We start from the raw sequence: 20,565 nt of genomic DNA, 5'->3' as shown, positions 1-20,565 counted from the left end.
TGGTGATGGAAGGGGAGGATGACTTTGCAACTATTTTTTTCATTACAAGGAGATGGGAATGGGCCAGGCATCTGCCTGGGGGAGGGGGGTGGTCAGACAGAGGCCCTGGAGTACCGACGGAAAGTGAGTGGACATTGCGATGCGCTGCTCCCATACCTAACCTAACCTTTCATGATTCACATGGAAAGTGGAAGAAAATGGGGGGGGGGAGATCAAAAATTCCCCCATTGTAACAAATAAACTTCAGGGCCAGTTCACCTGGGTGATGTGTGAATTAATCAAACGTACCTCATCATCCCCTGCATCCTCTTCAGGCTTTGCTTTTATGTCCACCAGCTTCCAACTAAAAACACGAGTCAAACAAAATACCTTTACGTCAAATATCTTGGCAAGAACAGTCATCATCTACAAGAACATAGGATATCCTTATTAAATAGTGTCTCATACCACAACATGTCATGTTGCACTTTACACCAAATCATGCAAACAATAACGATCCAAAGATAACTGTGTGGGATGTCGACAAGTAAAAACACGGGATGCAAGTGAAGACCATTATTTGTCAGCGTTGGTGCAGTTGAACAAGTACTCTTTTATAAAGGTTTTATATTTAACACATAAAAAAAAATTCCAACAACAGTGAGGCATTGGAAGAGAAAGATGAACTGACCATAAGGTAGTGGGATAATAAGTGGGCATAACCACACACAGACAAGTGCGCACACACACACACACAGACAGGCACAGGCACAGGCACAGGCACAGGCACAGGCACAGGCGCGCGCGCGCACACACACACACACACACACACACACACACACACACACACACACACACACACACACACACACACACACACAGACAAGCACACACACGCACACACAGACAGGCACACACACACACACACACACACACAGACAGGCACACACGCGCGCACACACACACACACACACACACACACACACACACACACACACACACACACACACACACACACACACAGACAGGCACACACACACACACACACAGACAGGCACACACACACACACACACAGACAGGCACAGGCACACACACACACACACACAGACAGAGAGACAGACACACAGTCAGAGAGACAGACAGACAGACAGAGCTGAAGGAGCAATAACAGAGAAATAAGAGGTGGTAAAAAACAGAAAGACAAAACAACCTGCTTGTGATTTGAAAGCAAGAACCTGAAAACCTGCTCCTCTGCTCTTGCTCACCCTCTCTCTGTTATAATTCACCCTCTCATTTGCTTAAAGAGCAGGTTAAAGGTCACCAAACATGTTCTGAAAATTTATCAATGTGATTATATGTGCATTAATTTAGTTCGATGCAAACTATTGTGGTTGCCTAACAATTGGGGAGATTATTGAAATTTAACTCCGAAGTTGTTATTTCTCGAGGCCGTTGAAAAAACAGCCGTGTGCCCATATATGGATGGTGACGTCACGTTCTCCAAAACAAAGCGGCGCTCACTCGCTCATTGAAGAAGTGTCCAGTTGAGCAGGCTGTTCTTTCGCTAATTACCTTCGCATTCTGCAAAAGGTTATGTTTTGGTCGCTGTGTATTTATTTATTTGTGAATATGTGTGTTTGTTTGTTATTCGCATAACTCAGAAAGTATTAAACCAAATTGCATGAAATTTGGTGGGATGATTCGTGAGTATCAAAGGACGATTTGATTAGCTTTTGGGAGCGATCGGGTCAAAGGTCAAGGTCAAGGTCATGAAAAGGTCAAAAACACTCTTTTGAGCATAAATTCCTTCATAATACAGCTATCGACATGCAACCACCGCCATATTGTTCCATGACGAGATACCTTTCGGATATGTCGTGTCGGATTTGACGTAACGTCATCGGAAGTGCGTCTAAATGACGTCACAAGATGACGTAAATTTTCAATTTTCGATCTCATCAGTTTTGATCATACCATTTTGTAGGACTTACCTTAAGGACGTCACACACCAAATTTGACTTCGATCGGACTGACCGTTATGACGTCATTGACGTTTGAACATGACGTTTTTCAATTGTGGCTAAAATGTCCTGATATTTTACATTCAAATATCTATATAATTTATAAAGCAAAGTCTCCCAAATCCAGGCATTAGGATCAGTACCAAAATATCTGCTTATTGATGTACAGGTTTTGCCAATTAACTCTGTAGTCAAGGTCAAGGTCACACTCAAGGTCAAAATATACTTGTAGGCATAGCTTCAGATCTAATAGAGCTATTGACATGAAACCAACGTTAAAACGTTCAGTGAACTACGAGCTTTCAGAATGGTTGTCCCCAATTGGACGTAACGTCCCCGGAAGTGCGTCAAAATGTCGTCAAAAGATGACGTCATTTTTCAACTTTTTAATTTTTCAGTGTTTATGATTCAATTTTGTTGGACTGCCTTCAAGGAGGTTACACACCAAATTTGACGTCAATCGGACTGACGGTTGTGACGTCATGGGCGTTTTTCAAATGTGGCCAGAAAAAAGTTGCGGCGGCGAAGGTATGCGCTCTACCGAGTACCCGTTCTCGTTTTGAGCTTGCAACTGTCTATATTATCCTTTTTTATTTTGAATTATTGTAGAACGAAGTTATTTGGATATTTGCACATCATGCGTCATACGTGTGTCATCATGTTTTGCGAAAATGGCTGGAAAACGGGTAATCGCTCCCACCGATTCCCGAAGGAATCAAACATTCGCCGGCAGTGGATAAGATTTGAACAAACAAAATGGGCGAATTTTCCCCCAAAGAAAACGGGTATCGAGGACCCTTTGGATCGACTTGCCGTTTGTGGTGACCATTTCACAGCCGAGGATTACGAAGGCAACGCAATGAGTGAGATCGGTTTCAAAACAAGCGTGACGCTGTGCCCACCATTCAGCCTTCAACTCCTCAGCTGGCTCCTACTTCATCTTCTCACACTTTGTCACCTCTCAAGTATTGGGGCATTGTGTTTATCTATAAATGCGCATAAGAAATCGAGAAATTATTAGAATAGAGTAAGTCATCACTATCCGGAAGTCCGTACGTTGTAACCCGTAATGGGGAACGGGGATGAGAATCTCTTCCCCATCGGCCACGCCATCATCACTTTCGCTGAGGTCAAGCTCAGCTGTCAGAAAGACTTCAACACCAAGGGTCCATTATATTTGGGTGCATTATTGATTCATTCTATTTCTGACTCTTGAGTGACAAGAGGGTTGGTGGTGGTCGTATGGCAGCTTAGCTGCCGGAGTAGCTTTCATTTCTTGAAGCGTGACTGTGTCGCTGATGCAGTGCCCCTCTACCAGTACACACACTGGAACTTGTACTCATTTCGCCAACCTCGGAAGGATGACAGGCTGAGTCAACCCCTTGGTGTATTAATTCAGCGGCCGACGGGGCTTGAACTCAGGACCCTGGGATCCCAAGTCACCACCCTAAGCACTGAGCCAACACCAGGCTAAGACAGGGTTAAGAAATTATTATATTAAGTCACAGACGAATCAAACTTTACATTATTTTATGCATCAAACAAGAAAATGAAAATCTACAAACCAATCTGTCTGGTGAAGTCTGTCAGTGTGAACTGCCGGACAGTCAGTCCTGCCACTTGTACACGAAATAGGCCGTTTTCTGGCACTTGCAAGTGGCTCAAATTTATATGGCTCAGGGCCAGAAACCCCATAGTAGAAATTCGCATCATCCTCCGACTCGTCCTCGGCAATATCGGAATGAACACACTCAATTTCATCGCCGCTGAAATCACTCTCTGATTCGCATCTCGCCATTGTTTACACGCTGTTTCCGAATGTTCACGAAGTTTTCGGAGAACGTGACGTCATTGCATCTTCGGTAACTTCCGCTCTGTTTTTCGATCACCGAGAAAAGTTTTGACTTAAAAGTTAATTTTAGCATATTTTGAGTTTCAAATGTAAGAAAATAAATACCCCACGTTTATTAATGTGCTTACAACCTTCAAATCACGCGAAGTCATCAGCGACCCAAAACCTGCTCTTTAAAGTCATCTGCCACATGCTTGGAAATCAGCAAACATTACCACTTTGGTTTTTAGTTGCAGGGATCTGTTTTTGCACCTTTTTATGCAATCACCATATGCCTGATGTTGGCTTAGTGGTTAGGGTGGTAAGCTTGGGATCGTAGGGTCCTGAGTTCGAGCCCCGTTTTCCACTGAATTAACACCAGGGGGTTGACTCAGCCTGTCATCCTACCGAGGTCGGCGAAATGAGTACCAGTGTCCTGGTCCCGGTATATGCCCTGGTCAGAATAGGTGTACCATATCCCTGTGTGTTGTAAGAGGTGACCAGAGTTGGAGGCAGGAATGGCATCCGGCCATAAAAAAAAAAAAAACATTGCCTCAAGAAGGGAACCATGATTGCATGGAGCCCACAAAAAGCAGGGGAAAATGGCTGTAAAAACGGCTGTTTTTTGTTTTTTTTATGGAATCACCAAATCATCAGCAACGTTATGGAATCCATTATCGCTTTAGACGTTAAATCCTTCCTCTTCTCGAATGGCTTGATTTCCGATCACTAATTTGGATTCAGACCAGGTCACTCCACCCTGGATATGTTGCTTCTGATTTCAAAACAATGGATTAAGATCCTCAATGCCAGACATGAAATCAGAGCCACCTCCATAGACATATCGTGTGCCTTCGATACGGTCTGGCATTCACTGCTCACCAAACTCTCTTCCCATGGTATCCAAGGACATCTCCATTCATGGCTCGCAGACTTCCTCTCTTGTCGCAGCCAACATGTGGCCCTTCATGGAGTTCTCTCATCCCCTCTTCCTGGTCAAGTTGGAGTTCCTCTAGGCAGGGTTCTGGGCCCCGTTCTTTTTCTGATTTTCATCAATGATCTGTCTGACTCTGGAAAATCCTCTTGATCTCTTGATATCACTGATGACTCCACCCTCTGCAGTACCATATGTCATCCATTAGATCGGCAAGCAGCAGCTTCTTCGCTCTCTGCAGATATGGATAAAATCACAAGCTGGTTCAACACGTGGAACATGTCCTTCGACCCTTACAAATCTCACACTCTCACTATGTCTATCCGAAAGGACTGTATGGACCCCCCCCCCCCCTTCTGCCATCTGCCAAAGATCTGCCATGATCTTTCCTGGGAAAGCCTCATTTCCAACCTGGCCTCCAAAGCCAGTCACCGACTGGGCATCCTCCATCGTGCAAAGTCCTTCCTTGGCACACCTGAGCTCCTGACCACAAACAAAGCTTTCGTTCACAGCCTGATGGATTACTGCTCTCCCCTACGGGCTGGTGCTCCCGCTTCTCACCTTTCTCGGATTCACGCTATGTAAACCAAGGCATTTCGAATCATTGGTATCTCCTGCGGTGGCTGAGTTTGGGTCTCTCACACTCACCGCAGGCATGTCAGTGGTCTGTGTCTTCTACCGTCTCGGCTCTGGCGTCAGCCTCCCTGCTCTGTCCGAGATAGGTCCCCCTCATATTTTCGCAGGGTGCTCAAGGTCTGCCAGCAACCCCTTCTGGTAAAACTACCAAAATCAAAAACTCACTGCTCGCCTTCACTCTTTCATTCCTCTTTTTTTCCTGCTTTTGGAACAAACTCCCACACTCTCTCCAATCCTACTCTTCCCTCCGGGTCTTCAAAACAGCCGTTCACCACCATCTCATATCTTCCCCCATTCAAAACCATGACCTTTTCATCCCCTGCTAATCCACCCCAAACCCACCTCCTTTAAATTCCCTGCTTTGCTTCCTGAAAGTTCTGGTAGTGTCCATCTTGTATACCCTGTGTGCCCCACCCCCATCCCTCTCCCTTCCACAGATCTCATGTCGCTGTTCCACAATGTTTTTTCCCCTTCCCCCTCCCCCCCCCCTATTGTACATTATGTATGTTAGCTCTCATACAAGCATTGACAGCGTCTACAAAAACAAACAAACAAAAAAAAGACCTTTTGCTTCAGCATTATTGCAGGAGATTCCAATAAGGCTGAGAGCTTCACATTCCACAGAATTCACAAAAGACATATGCGATGCCAGGACACTAGTTTTGAGGAGCACACTATTCTATTGAGCTACTGACAAAGGCCTTGTATATTGCAAGTAGCTCTGATTTTCCAAGAAAAGACTTGGATCGATGGAGGATGCTCAGCTTTGCTTTGTCGTCAGTACAGGAGAGGTCAAGGCTGATGGTGAGGCCCATAACTTTAAGTAAAGAGACGATCTCTTCCAGTGGCTGCCAACATAAGTGGATAGCAAAGTCTTTCCTTAGAAAATCAGAGCTACTCTCAATCTACAAGGCCTTTGTCCATAACTCAATGGAGTACTACTCTCCCCGAGGGGCTGGCACCGCAGCGTCACATTTGTCTCTCCTTCATTTTGTGGAATTTAAAGTTCTCAACATTATTGGAATTTCCCATGACGAGGATGAAGCACAGTTCTGGTGCTTTCACATCATGGGAAGGTTGGTGGTCTATCTATTGCTGCCTCTGCTTTCTAAGTCCAAAGACCCTCCCCAGCAACTACAGCATGCATGTGTTCTTCCACTAACCCCTCCAAGTTAACTTCCAAAACAAAGGCTGACTGAACACCCTAACTCCTTTGTTCCTCACTTCTCCAGTCGAGGGAACCGGCTTCCAGAGGCCGTGCATTCCCACTCTTCCATCTAGGGCTTTAAAAGAAGGCAGTGCACTGCTAAGTCATTTTAACCACCCCCCCTCTCAATTCCAATCCTGGCCAATGACCTCTATTACCCCCATTAATCCATCCTAACCCACAACCCTTACATACTTTGATTCATTGTTCCCCTGCCCTCCTCTCTCTCCTTTTCCTGTTTGTTCCCTTTAATCGTGAGAGAACATGATGATCAGTGTTTTGTGTAGAGCAGATAGAAAGTTGAAGAAAATTTAGGACAGCATATATGTGTTCACTAAACTAATTAGCTCAACCCAGGCAGCAGGAGAAGGGTGTGTTTTTTTGTTTCCATTATGGCACCAACACTGCACTTACACTCAAAAAAAAATGCAGAGTAAAAGTCAGCTGCAATGCCAGTAAGGTAGGCACATACCTTGGTGTGAGGATTTCCTTGTACTGTATTTTCTCCACACGTGCCGTTGTTGCCATAGACAAGGGGATGACAATATTGTTGATGTCAAATGAGCTCTCCCCACGACGCTTGCGCAGAGAGCTCTGTGATCGCCAAACAATCCACCGAATGCAACCAGGGAAATAGAAAGTTGTGATTACAAAAAAAAAAAAAATCCACACTGGGAAATATGAAGAACATAAAAAAGTGCTCTTTTCTATTAAAAAAAACAAACAAAAAAAACCCAGAACCAACATTATGTCATAAAAGTTGTTTTAAAGGACAATTTGAAATCTAGACCTCAGTATTCTATTAAAGGGATATGTTGAAAAGGATGCTTTTTGAAAAATATCTCAAAAGCAATGTTGACCTGTTTTGGGTCAGAGGTCATCCACTTGTGTGTAGCCACACGAGGGTTGACAAATACTCATTTTTTTCAGATATTTTAATAAAAATTGCGACAGACTGAAGATTTCTCTTCAGAAATGCATCCATTCATCTTTTTTTGTATGTTTCAGACAGCTTGCAATCAGCTCGCAATGGACAGTCCATTTAGCAATGGGCCATGATCGAATTGCTTGTGAAGTCCGCTGCAAATTGTGTTGCGAATACTCTGAAAACCCTCAGCAAATTCCCAGCAGTTGACAGAGGACACAATTGATGTCAGCATTGTTCAAAAATGAGGTTTGCCATGTTAAAGATGGGGAAACTGATAACATTGACAAAACGAGCAATGGCTGACTGGACCTGCATGTGTTGCAAAATATGAGAATGCAGCAAAAGTGTATGCATTAATCTACCAAGATGGGGATGTGGCTCACTACGTATTGGCAAGTGCATTGAACAGTGCAATGAAAACCAGAGAAAAGGAAACCATTTAATTAAGATGCAGAAAATTTCACTCTGCATGGATTACAAAAAACAAACAAACAAACAAAAATGAACGAAAACAACGATACACCATTGGGACATTTGTAACAACTTCATTAACTCATCTCTTTGGACGAGGAAAATTCCCTTCCGGAGGATAATTGGGCTAATCACTTTGACTCAGAAGTCGACAAAAAAAAATCACAAGGAGCTGTAAACAAAACTCAAGGATTTAATTGGTACAACTCGGAGACTGAACCACTGACCTCCCAGACTTGGAGCGGATGCTCAAACCATCACCAGCACAGTTCCATTTCAGTTTTTGATTATGATCATAACGTCAAGGAATTTTTTTCCATCTCGGAAATCCATTCGCTTTTCTTCTTGTCCCTTTTAATTATGCCAAGACAGCATCCTTCCATGGCTCTGTATGGCACTTTTTCTGCATATTCTTTGTTGTCGATCATGCTTCACTGCATTGCCATTGCTAGAACACATTGATTGTAAACTTTCCTTTCCAAAAAAAAGAGCAGTTTGCTTTTCATGAGATTTAATTTTTTTCCGATATGCTGCCCATCCGGCTCAAGTACATCTCCATTTCTTCATTGCGATCGATATCCATTTGTACGTTATCCGATAAAAATGTAATTACCAGCTTCTTCAGTTCTGCGATGGTCAATTGGATTCTCTTCATTTGACTTGAAGCAATTTGAATTTGAAAAATAAAATAAAGTAAAATAAAATCACAAACATAAGGGGCTACAAAAATATTAAACCAGCCAAACAAGATTAAAGTCACACCAACCATCTTTTTGGATGAGGAAAAACGAGTTCTTGCATATTGTGAGAAACAGCAAAGACAAGAAAAACAGTCAGACATAAACATGCTGACTTCTTTTGTGTATATACACTTTTGAGGGGTATGTGGCTTTATTATTTTTATCACACCTGAATTGAAGATGAGGGAGTATTTGAGGTGGATACTGCATGTGAACCATGCAGCAAGGAGGTTGAAGACAGGACTTCTGTGAGAGCCGGCGAATGAAGTGGTCGGCCATGGGTTCCTGAAGAACCCTCAACGGCTTCATTCAAACATAGAGGATGACTCTTACCACTTCGGCGTTTTCCAGCTCCTGTTCCATCACACATCAAAAATAGCAGCCAAGACACAATCAGGTGTTGACGGAGTCGCAAAGAAAACTCATGGAACGTAAACGAATGTGCGTATATGCTAAGAACTGCAGAGTAATAACAGATGACAGAATAAACATCATTTTTACCTTGTGGGTTTGCAAACACTGAAAGCCATAAGAAAATTGATGATACAGTTTCAAAGTTAAGTATCTGTTTACAGAAAAACTTTACATGAAAGACAGACAAACAGAGAAAGAGACAGAGGCGGAAGGACACAGAGGCGGAAGGACACAGAGGCGGAAGGACACAGAGGCGGAAGGACACAGAGGCGGAAGGACACAGAGGCGGAAGGACACAGAGGCGGAAGGACACAGAGGCGGAAGGACACAGAGGCGGAAGGACACAGAGGCGGAAGGACACAGAGGCGGAAGGACACAGAGGCGGAAGGACACAGAGGCGGAAGGACACAGAGGCGGAAGGACACAGAGGCGGAAGGACACAGAGGCGGAAGGACACAGAGGCGGAAGGACACAGAGGCGGAAGGACACAGAGGCGGAAGGACACAGAGGCGGAAGGACACAGAGGCGGAAGGACACAGAGGCGGAAGGACACAGAGGCGGAAGGACACAGAGGCGGAAGGACACAGAGGCGGAAGGACACAGAGGCGGAAGGACACAGAGGCGGAAGGACACAGAGGCGGAAGGACACAGAGGCGGAAGGACACAGAGGCGGAAGGACACAGAGGCGGAAGGACACAGAGGCGGAAGGACACAGAGGCGGAAGGACACAGAGGCGGAAGGACACAGAGGCGGAAGGACACAGAGGCGGAAGGACACAGAGGCGGAAGGACACAGAGGCGGAAGGACACAGAGGCGGAAGGACACAGAGGCGGAAGGACACAGAGGCGGAAGGACACAGAGGCGGAAGGACACAGAGGCGGAAGGACACGGAGGCGGAAGGACACGGAGGCGGAAGGACACGGAGGCGGAAGGACACGGAGGCGGAAGGACACGGAGGCGGAAGGACACGGAGGCGGAAGGACACGGAGGCGGAAGGACACGGAGGCGGAAGGACACGGAGGCGGAAGGACACGGAGGCGGAAGGACACGGAGGCGGAAGGACACGGAGGCGGAAGGACACGGAGGCGGAAGGACACGGAGGCGGAAGGACACGGAGGCGGAAGGACACGGAGGCGGAAGGACACGGAGGCGGAAGGACACGGAGGCGGAAGGACACGGAGGCGGAAGGACACGGAGGCGGAAGGACACGGAGGCGGAAGGACACGGAGGCGGAAGGACACGGAGGCGGAAGGACACGGAGGCGGAAGGACACGGAGGCGGAAGGACACGGAGGCGGAAGGACACGGAGGCGGAAGGACACGGAGGCGGAAGGACACGGAGGCGGAAGGACACGGAGGCGGAAGGACACGGAGGCGGAAGGACACGGAGGCGGAAGGACACGGAGGCGGAAGGACACAGAGGCGGAAGGACACAGAGGCGGAAGGACACAGAGGCGGAAGGACACAGAGGCGGAAGGACACAGAGGCGGAAGGACACAGAGGCGGAAGGACACAGAGGCGGAAGGACACAGAGGCGGAAGGACACAGAGGCGGAAGGACACAGAGGCGGAAGGACACAGAGGCGGAAGGACACAGAGGCGGAAGGACACAGAGGCGGAAGGACACAGAGACGGAGACAAAGGCGGAAGGACACATAGACGGAGACAAAGGCGGAAGGATACATAGACGGAGACAGAGGCGGAAGGACACGGAGACGGAGACAGAGGCGGAAGGGGAAGGAGACGGAGACAGAGGCGGAAGGGGAAGGAGACGGAGACAGAGGCGGAAGGAGACGGAGACAGAGGCAGAAGGGGAAGGAGATGGAGACAGAGGCGGAAGGGGAAGGAGACGGAGACAGAGGCGGAAGGGGAAGGAGACGGAGACAGAGGCGGAAGGGGAAGGAGACGGAGACAGAGGCGGAAGGGGAAGGAGACGGAGCCAGAGGCGGAAGGGGAAGGAGACGGAGACAGAGGAGGAAGGGGAAGGAGACTGAGACAGAGGCGGAAGGGGAAGGAGACGGAGGGGGAAGGAGACGTAGACAGGCGGAAGGGGAAGGAGAAGGAGACGGAGACGGAGACGGAGACGGAGACGGAGACAGAGGCGGAAGGGGAAGGGAAAGGAGACAGAGGCGAAAGGGGAAGGAGACAGAAGCAGAAGGGGAAGGAAACAGAAGCGGAAGGGGAAGGAGACAGAGGTGGAAGGGGAAGGAGACACGGGCGGAAGGGGAAGGAGACACGGGCGGAGTTGGACACGGGCGGAGGCGGACACGGGCGGAGGCGGACACACAGGCAGAGCCGGAGGCGCACACACAGGCAGAGGTAGAGGGGCACACAGGCGGAAGGGGACAGAGGCGGAAGGGGAAGGGGAAGGAGACAGAGGCGGAAGGGAAAGGAGACAGAGGCGGAAGGGGAAGGAGACAGAGGCGGAAGGGGAAGGAGACAGAGGCGGAAGGGGAAGGAGACAGAGGCGGAAGGGGAAGGGGAAGGAGACAGAGGCGGAAGGGGAAGGGGAAGGAGACAGAGGCGGAAGGGGAAGGGGAAGGAGACAGAGGCGGAAGGGGAAGGAGACAGAGGCGGAAGGGGAAGGAGACAGAGGCGGAAGGGGAAGGAGACAGAGGCGGAAGGGGAAGGAGACACGGGCGGAGTTGGACACGGGCGGAGGCGGACACGGGCGGAGGCGGACACACAGGCAGAGCCGGAGGCGCACACACAGGCAGAGGTAGAGGCGCACACAGGCGGAAGGGGACAGAGGCGGAAGGGGAAGGGGAAGGAGACAGAGGCGGAAGGGAAAGGAGACAGAGGCGGAAGGGGAAGGAGACAGAGGCGGAAGGGGAAGCAGACAGAGGCGGAAGGAGAAGGAGACAGAGGCGAAAGGGGAAGGAGACAGAGGCAGAAGGGGAAGGAGACAAAGGCGCAAGGCGAAGGAGACAGAGGCGGAAGGGGAAGGAGACAGAGGCGGAAGGGGAAGGAGACAGAGGCGGAAGGGGAAGGAGACAGAGGCGGAAGGGGAAGGAGACAGAGGCGGAAGGGGAAGGAGACAGAGGCGGAAGGGGAAGGAGACAGAGGCGGAAGGGGAAGGAGACAGAGGCGGAAGGGGAAGAAGACAGAGGCGGAAGGGGAAGCAGACAGAGGCGGAAGGGGAAGGAGACAGAGGCGGAAGGGGAAGGCGACAGAGGCGGACGGGGAAGGAGACAACGGCGGAAGGGGAAGGATACAACGGCGGAAGGGGAAGGAGACGGAGGCGGAAGGGGAAGGAGACAGAGGCGGAAGGGAAGGAGACAGAGGCGGAAGGGGAAGGAGACACAGGCGGAAGGGGAAGGAGACACAGGCGGAGGAGGAAGCAGACAGAGGCGGAAGGGGAATGGAGACAGAGGCGGAGGAAGAGGCAGACAGAGGCAGAAGGGGAAGGAGACAGAGGCGGAGGAGGAAGCAGACAGAGGCGGAAGAAGCAGACAGAGGCGGAAGGGGAAGGAGACAAGGGCGGAGGAGGAAGCAGACAGAGGCGGAAGGGGACAGAGGCATCAATGGATGCCACAGATCCCTGGAGCTTTACCCCGTTTCAACCCGTTCACCGCAGCCGGTGTTTCTACAAGTGAAGGTGGACCACAGTTAATTGGAGGGTCAGCAACAGGGATTGTAACACCCTTGACGTCCAACTCGACAGCTGGTGGATCAGCATGGTACAACCGCTCAAAGTAACTGGCCCAACGGGCCTTCACTTCAGACTCCTCTATCAAGTGCCTCCCAGTCTCTGCTGTAACTGCAGTGCTCCGAGGGATGGGCTTGGATTAACGCAATGCGCAAATTCCCCTGTAAGCGGGACGAGAATCACCTGTCCACAGGTGATGCTCTACCCCCTCACAGATTCCTCGCACAAAGGCCTCCTTGTCCACCCTTAGTGCACGTACAGTTTTACGCCTCAGCTCCCTGAACAGCTCAGCTCTGCCATTTAGCCTGGCCCTGCGACTCTGGTCAATGGTATCCAGTGTCCATTGAGAGACAAACTTCTTCTATGCCCTGCGGTGAGTTCCAAGACATCCACCGGCAACATGAAGGACAGTGGTCTTGAGGGCACTCCACAACTCTTTAGGACCCCCAAAAGCACACAGACCCCCCAAATGTCCACTCAGCCTGTTCGCAAACTCCTCAGCTACCCTCTCATCCTTGAGCTTGCCAACATCCAGCCTTGGCTGGGATGGTACCAGTCTCCCGGATTTAAGGTGCAGCTTTACAGTTGCGACAACAAACCGGTGGTCAGTATTGAGGAACTGAGCACTCCGGTAGACCCTGCAGTTCTGGATCATCCTCCAGCGACCATCAACGGGGACATGGTCAATCTCCTTTGCCACACCACCAGCGTTGGAATACCAAGTCCAGCGATGAGCTTGTGGGCGCTGAAACCATGAACCAGCCAACCTCAGTCCATGACTTCTTGGAAAGTCAAGGAACTTAGTGCTATTCTGATTCATAGTTCCTGACCCATGGGGATCAACACATGTCTCATAACCATCCCTATCAGTTCCAGTCGATGCATTGAAATCCCCCAAGACTAGAAGTGTATTTCGTCTGGGCACAGATCAACCACAGACTCGAGCGTGGCGTAGAATGTGTCCTTCACGGTGAGATCACTCGCCTCAGTCAGAGCATAGACAGAGACCAGGGAAATGACACCTAAGGAGTGATGAATCCTTAGTCTCATAATGCGCTCATTGACCGGTGTTACCTCAATTATCATTGGGGTCAGCTTATTGGACACAGCTACAGCAACTCTTTGAGTATGGTAACCATCAGAGCAACCAGACCAATAGTAGGTGTAACCACCCACCATTATCTCTCCGCAATCCGGTCTCCGAACCTCAGAGAGTGCTGCAATACCGATGTCCAAACGCTTGAGCTCAGATGATAACAGAGACAGGTGATCATCCTCTCTTTGGGATGGGACATTCCAGGCACCCACCCGGAGTGACCGCCTCAGGTTAACCCAAGGAGACGCCATCTGGTGGACGACACCTCAGCACCACTCTGACGCACTCTCCCGCAATCTGACCTGGGAATGTAACCCCGTGGTTTCCCTCCTATCATCAAAGATTGGGGGGTCCCGAAGGCTTTGCCCCAATCCTGTCATCCGGTGAGCTGCCCTGCCAAGGGAAGCTGCACAGGAGGTACTCCCACGGAGTGGGTTTTCAGATTTTTTTGCGGAATAAAGGGTTTACGGAGGCCGGAGTGCAAATCCTGCCACCAACCTCCGAATAAAAAGTAACCCAACTGCAGGAGAACGTCCGCAGACACAGTTGGGCATTAGATATGGATGGCCATTGGCTCACAAGGAGCTCCTCCGCCCTTTGAGGCCTTCCTCCGATAACCACCAGTATTCAAGTTATTCCATCAAATGGTGTTCAGGAGTGCATAAAAGTCAGACAAATAAATAAAAGACACTTCTCAAATTATATATACAGTGGTATGATAACCCAGATACTCAGAAAACATAGAAACCCAAAGATACACAGAAATATCTCAGGTGTGTACAATTGCTTTTTGGAAAATCACACTCACCAAGGTGGAGGTGGCCCGAACGCCGCCTTTTACGCATGTGCATGATTCCCTCTTCCTCGGCATCAGAGAAGAGCAACGGAGAGGCTCCCTGCCTCGGGCTGTCCAAGCAAAGAGCCTGCTCCTTGTCTAAAGCTACCTTTGACCAGCTACACTCTGTAAAGAGATTTCAAAGCTATGTTGAGCATGCAAAAAATTGCAGACTTACAAAATAATCTTTGGCTTAATAGTGTTCTTTCATTCTTATAACAGGGTTTAAGTCCAGTGTAGTGGTAGTCCATAGACCAAACACAAATAAGTATAAGCAAAAGGGCCAGATGTACTCGCCCAGCTGGATGAGCAGATTTTCGGCATAAATCTTTTCCAAAAAGTCCACACCGTAGACCACCATTGTTAGACTTGATGAAGACAGTTGCTAAACGTGTTAAATTAACTTGTCGATCACGGTCCTAATAAACTCTAATGACTCATTTCCAACAATAAGTTTAGCATCTCATCTGGTGGAAATGCTCCTGGCAAGTTTTGATGCTAATTTAACCATTGAAGAAGAAAAATAAATGTGTACATTAATGACAAATATGTACCAAGTGATTCAAATTACAAGAACATATGTGTAAACAGGGGTCACACTTAATTTTTTTATGGTGGTCTGCTGGGCCACCAAAACAGACTTTTTTTGGTGGCCTGCCAGCATTTTTGCTTACCCGTATACTATTTAATGGTGAATCAATTCATAAAAATCAGTGTACATGTTTAAATTATGATTTCTCACAAAACCTACTTAGCTCAAATTTCAGTGCTTTTCATACCGAAAACCTCAAAACTCGTCCATCAGCTATTCAATCATCTCCCGACTAACATTTCAGAAAAATAATTTTGACGGCAGTTCCTTGCTATCGCATGAGTGTTTTGGAATAGATGCTTCAGTATATTTTGTTCGTTCATTTTTATTGCATCATTTTTTTCTGCTTTCGATGTCCCAGTCTATGCCTCTCTGGTCTTCTTCTTAACCAATGTGTGCTGACTTTCACTTTCCTGGTGCTTTTGTACATTATGCTTCTTGAAGTTGGTGCACTTGGTGTGAAACACGTTTTGCTTCCTTCCCACCTCAGATACTCGCACATCCTCCTCCTCCACACACACACACACACACACACACACACACACACACACACACACACACACACACACACACACACACACACACACACACACACACACACACACACACACACACACACACCTTGCAGAACATCACGTCCCTATCTTCCTCGAAACCAAGCCACGTAAACTCTCTCCCATATCGGTCGACACTGCCTAATCCTTTTCTCAAGTTCATATTCCTGTTTTTTCGGCATATGGACCGATCACTTTCACATTGTAAGCAGGTCAGTGGTCTGTCTTCTAGCATCTCCTTTCTGGTCTTTCACCCTGTGCTCTTTCCATGCTCTGTCCACCCCAAGTTTCTGCAAGGGGCTAAATCTGCAAAGAGAAAGTTTCTAAATTATAACAATATAACATAAGTTACATCAGTTATTAAGCTCACTGCTTCCCTTTTTCTGCTCGTTTCTTTTCGGATACGATACATTTTGTAAATAACGCCACATGATGGAAACCGAAGTGCATGTCTTCTCTGAGATGGACTCTCAGCACTATGCGACCATTACAGCATCACAATGTGATCAAAAGAGTAATTCCAGTCTCTCCTAAAATTAGACAGCCAATAAGTCATTGCACACTATACACCGATCTCTGGCACTCTATCCATGGGTTCACGTAACTGGTATGCAGGTACTCATTCGCGGTCACCTCCCCCTCCCCCCCCAAAAAAACTAAATTCATACTTCAAAGATGAAAAGAAAGCTCAAAAACATACTACCACAACAGAGGCTTTTGATGGAAGGTTTTCTCATCTAGTGTAGGTAAGATTATTCTGTGATAAGTCTGATAAATTGCAAAATCACAGTACATCAGTTAAGTGTACAAAATTAAGTTTCTAAATTATAACAATATAACATAAGTTACGTCAGTTATTAACTGATAAGATTAAAAGAAAAATAGATCGAAGGAGAACATGCAAGCGAAGAGGAAGAAGAGGTGATGTTCAGGAGCATTCGGAACAAAAAAGAAAAATAACTTAAAAAAAAAAAAAAAAAAAAAGTGGTTTGCGAGTGTCTCGCCTGGAGTGGACGTTCTGAGAGAGCGTTTACAGAAGAGTAAGATGCATACAAAGCTGAGAGGAACTTAAAAATTAGTGGAGCTTGGGAAAGCAAACGAACATGCTCGAAGCTCACCCAAAAATTTTTTTGTGAGTACCAAACCGTTTCTGCTGGTACTAATTAGAGAATTGGAGAATAAAGAAATTTGTGTGGATCCCTGTCTATAATCGCGGTACATTTGAGCATTGTGCAATCGCATACATACTTTACATCGATCTCGCACACAGTCAACGATGTGATGTGTGCACAATAAAAGATCACGGCTTTGGTTCTATATCGAAGTTCCATTCTGAATTGTTGTCGCAAAGCCAGCACACGGCCTTGGAGCGGGAAAGTATGCATTGCATATATTGAACATTTTGACACAAGTGGCCACACGGTCCACTTAGGATGGATGGAGCCATTGGCACCTGGGTCACAGCTTATTTTGAACCCTGTGTCATGCAGTTGAATTACAAAACAGAAAATAAAAAGAGCAATCAGAGATTGCAGACCCTCGCTAAGACTTGTTTTGTGTGGTTTTTGGGTGCTGGTGTGTTACGTGATCAATAAGAGACATAATTACAACTGCCACTTTATAACCGCTGGCAGTGATGACCGGGTCCCAATATGTCTCGCTTTGATTGGACACCTGACCCTGACCCATGACGTTTATTATCTTGCCAAAAAGAAGTTTTTGCAAGATATGTTAGTCAGCTTGTATGGTTTTTTTTTGTTTTTTTGTTTGTCTGTAATCACATATAAATCACTCTGCAGAGCACAGTTACCATTGGAAATTTTTGTAACCGCATATCAGAGGCCAAGAGAGGTCCCTTTCAGGGCATAAAATTTTGAAGGTCAAGGTCAAAGGTCAAGGAAACTTTGTCGCAAATCAAGGGAGTCGACGAAACTTATTTTTTGAGTAATTTTGATCGGATCGTCTTCAAACTTCATGGAAATATAGTTCATGGTCTGGCGCTCAGCTGATTAATTTTTGGTGGCGATTGGCCTTGACCTTCATGGTTAACGCCTAAGGTCAAACATATTTGACCCCAAGGTCAAATTTTCAAGTTTTAGGAACCATATCGTGTAATACCTCAAATTGAACACCTCGATGAGTGCTTTCTAGATATGTCAAGCTTGACACATTATGACGTCATTTGGTGACGTTATGAGGCAAACGCATATTTTTCATGGTTCCTCTGTAGAACGATTCTTATCGGAATCTCTCGTAGGCAGATATTCCTCAAGGAGTCGCTCCTGGTGGATAGTAGTTCTGTTCACCTCAGTGTGACCTTAAAGAAGTCACACGTGGTCACCTTTTGGCAAGATACGGGTCACCCTGCGGGTGACATTGGTTTATTATTCTTCTTCAATTGAATTTAGAATGGGATAAAAATCAATTAAATTCAAATCAAATGGAAGACCAAATTGGCACAGTCCTGCATTGGAGTAATCACAAGGAACCCAAACAAGTAAAAAGCAAAGATGAAGTCATCAGGAGGAACCTGGATAGCATTCACATTTCAGCTACTACTCCTCTACGCTCAAACCTATCCAGGCACAGCCAAGTGAGCCTTTTTCAAAATAAAATAAAAAATAACCCAGATCAAAAAAATTAAATAATTCTGGCTGCCAGACCATGTGTCTGACTGATCAAGTTTAAATTTAAAACCTGTATTCCCCATCACTATTAGGTCATAATTGTGAAGTTTCACGTCGATTGATTAAGCGGTTCCAGAGAAAACATTATTTAATTGTTTTTTCATTCCAATATGGCTGCCAAACCATGTGACCTACCAATTATTCCTGAACAAACTTGTACACCCAAGGATTGGAGAACATTTTTGTGAATTTTCCCCTCGATCTATCCAGCCTTTCTGGAGAAGATGATTTTTATAGGTTTTCGGGTAAATCTAACGGGTGCCAAACCAAGTGACCTGTGACATCATGTGTGTGAACCTTTTGTTCCACATGGATAGGCGGTCATCCGTGTAAAGTTTCGCCTTAATCTATTCAGCCACTGCAGAGAAGATTTTTGAAGGTTTTTTTTTTTTTTTAAACAATATGGCTGCCAAATCACATGACCGATGACAACACCTTGTTTGTTTGTTTTCTTTGGACCATTTCATCCCCAGATGACCCTCAAAAAGTTTCATACTGATCAGATGTAGCATTCTACACATGATGACATCAAAACTAAGGCACCTATGAGATCATAAAAAAAAATCACACTTATTCCCCATGAGGAGTACTTGCCGTGTGCCAAGTTTCAATATTTTCCTGAGTGCGATTTCAGAAATAGAGGTCCAATTTTTTGGTTTTTCCAACATGGTTGCCACACCACATGACCTATGACGTCATAATTATGATTACAACATTCTACATCAGTCGTCACTCCAATGGTGAAAATCTCGTCTCAATGAGAAAAGTCGTTGCAGAGAAAATAACTAAAGATCTGTGTGGACAAAAACAAAGACAAAAAGACAAATGGACCCAAATGCAATACCCTCTCCTCTGGCGAGGGCAAAAATTAAATAATTATTAAAAAAAGATTCCATTTCATCTTCATAAAATAAATGTCAATGCCTTTTAACAATAGCCTCAAATAGCTTTCATTACAATTTTCCCATTTTAATTTTGTAACTTCGATTTTCACGCCACGACTTATGACCTGTGCTCTGAGTGGATGAACAAGATAAGATGCCAATACGACAAAGAATAATGCGGATAAGGGTATAAATTATTTGAAAACAAGATGACAGCACAGCTATAATGCACAAGTTAAAATACAATAGGCTTCAATATGACAAATAAAAGTGTCCCATTATAAAAGTTTTTACGAACAAGACACTTCTGGAATCCATCGATGGGGTACTTTTATGACAAATCAACTTAACCTACACACAATTTGCACCCATAAGAGTAAAAGCCATGTAAGATTGTGCCTTCTTGCCCTATCCTGGTACAGCCATGACAAAGTGGTACAGATTGGGGAAGTAAAATAGAGTAATAAAATAATTGTATGTATATTTTTCATCAAGCATGCTATGATGTGGCATGGCCGCTGCAATGACTCCTCCCCAAATCCCTCGGTCGAGCACCATTATTCTTGCATCTTCGTTGGACAGGCATCGAGGTTCAAAGAGCCATTTTATGGTTTATTTACTGTGAGTGCAGGGGCGTACTCTTGGAGTCGAGGCAATTTCCAATCAGGAGGTGGGTGAGTGAAAAAGGAGGTTGCTGCATAACTTTCTGGATGATGGCAGAGATGGCCATACCATCATTGCTGTGCTCGGTTGATCAGTCTCCAGAGTTCTGGCATGGAGCTGTCTGATGATGAGATGCAAGAAACAAGATATTTGAACAATGAGACTGTGTCCACAGAACAGTTGTTGTCATTGTTGATGGAAGGAGGAAGCTCTCCTCACCCTTGGCGTTAGATCTTCGTCTTATTCCAGCTGACTCGTAGGCCGAGCATGGATGAATGGGGGTTGAAATCCTGGAGTGTAGAGATGAGAGTGTCAGCCATCTCTGCAAGCAGGACCACATCAGCAGCAAAGTACAGGTACATGCAAGTCTAGTTCGGGCCAAGGTTTATCCCATAGTCGTGGCTACCTGGCTGGAGGGATTAATTGATAACACATTCCATTGCTG

The 20,565-nt window shown here is 46.5% G+C and overlaps 1 protein-coding gene across 9 annotated transcripts in view; it reads right to left on the bottom strand.

The window, feature by feature from the left end:
• KANSL1 (KAT8 regulatory NSL complex subunit 1) overlaps positions 1–20,565 on the bottom strand; it is a 351,273-nt gene that overhangs the window by 89,377 nt on the left and 241,331 nt on the right. For all 9 annotated transcript variants that reach the window (XM_085879826.1, XM_085879828.1, XM_085879819.1 and 6 more), the window contains 4 exons: positions 14,714–14,866; positions 8,918–9,102; positions 7,082–7,203; positions 289–343 (listed from right to left, as the gene is read on the bottom strand). In XM_085879826.1, coding sequence (XP_085735952.1) covers positions 289–343; positions 7,082–7,203; positions 8,918–9,102; positions 14,714–14,866 — 515 coding nt within the window. The remainder of the gene's footprint in view (positions 1–288; positions 344–7,081; positions 7,204–8,917; positions 9,103–14,713; positions 14,867–20,565) is intronic.

Source organism: Eptatretus burgeri, chromosome 4 (genome assembly GCF_056783735.1).
Source record: "Eptatretus burgeri isolate ZD-2024b chromosome 4, Ebu_testis_v1, whole genome shotgun sequence".
Lineage (NCBI taxonomy): Eukaryota > Metazoa > Chordata > Myxini > Myxiniformes > Myxinidae > Eptatretus > Eptatretus burgeri.
Note: the sequence above shows the minus strand (reverse complement) of the source record. Positions and strands in the feature narration are given on the sequence as shown.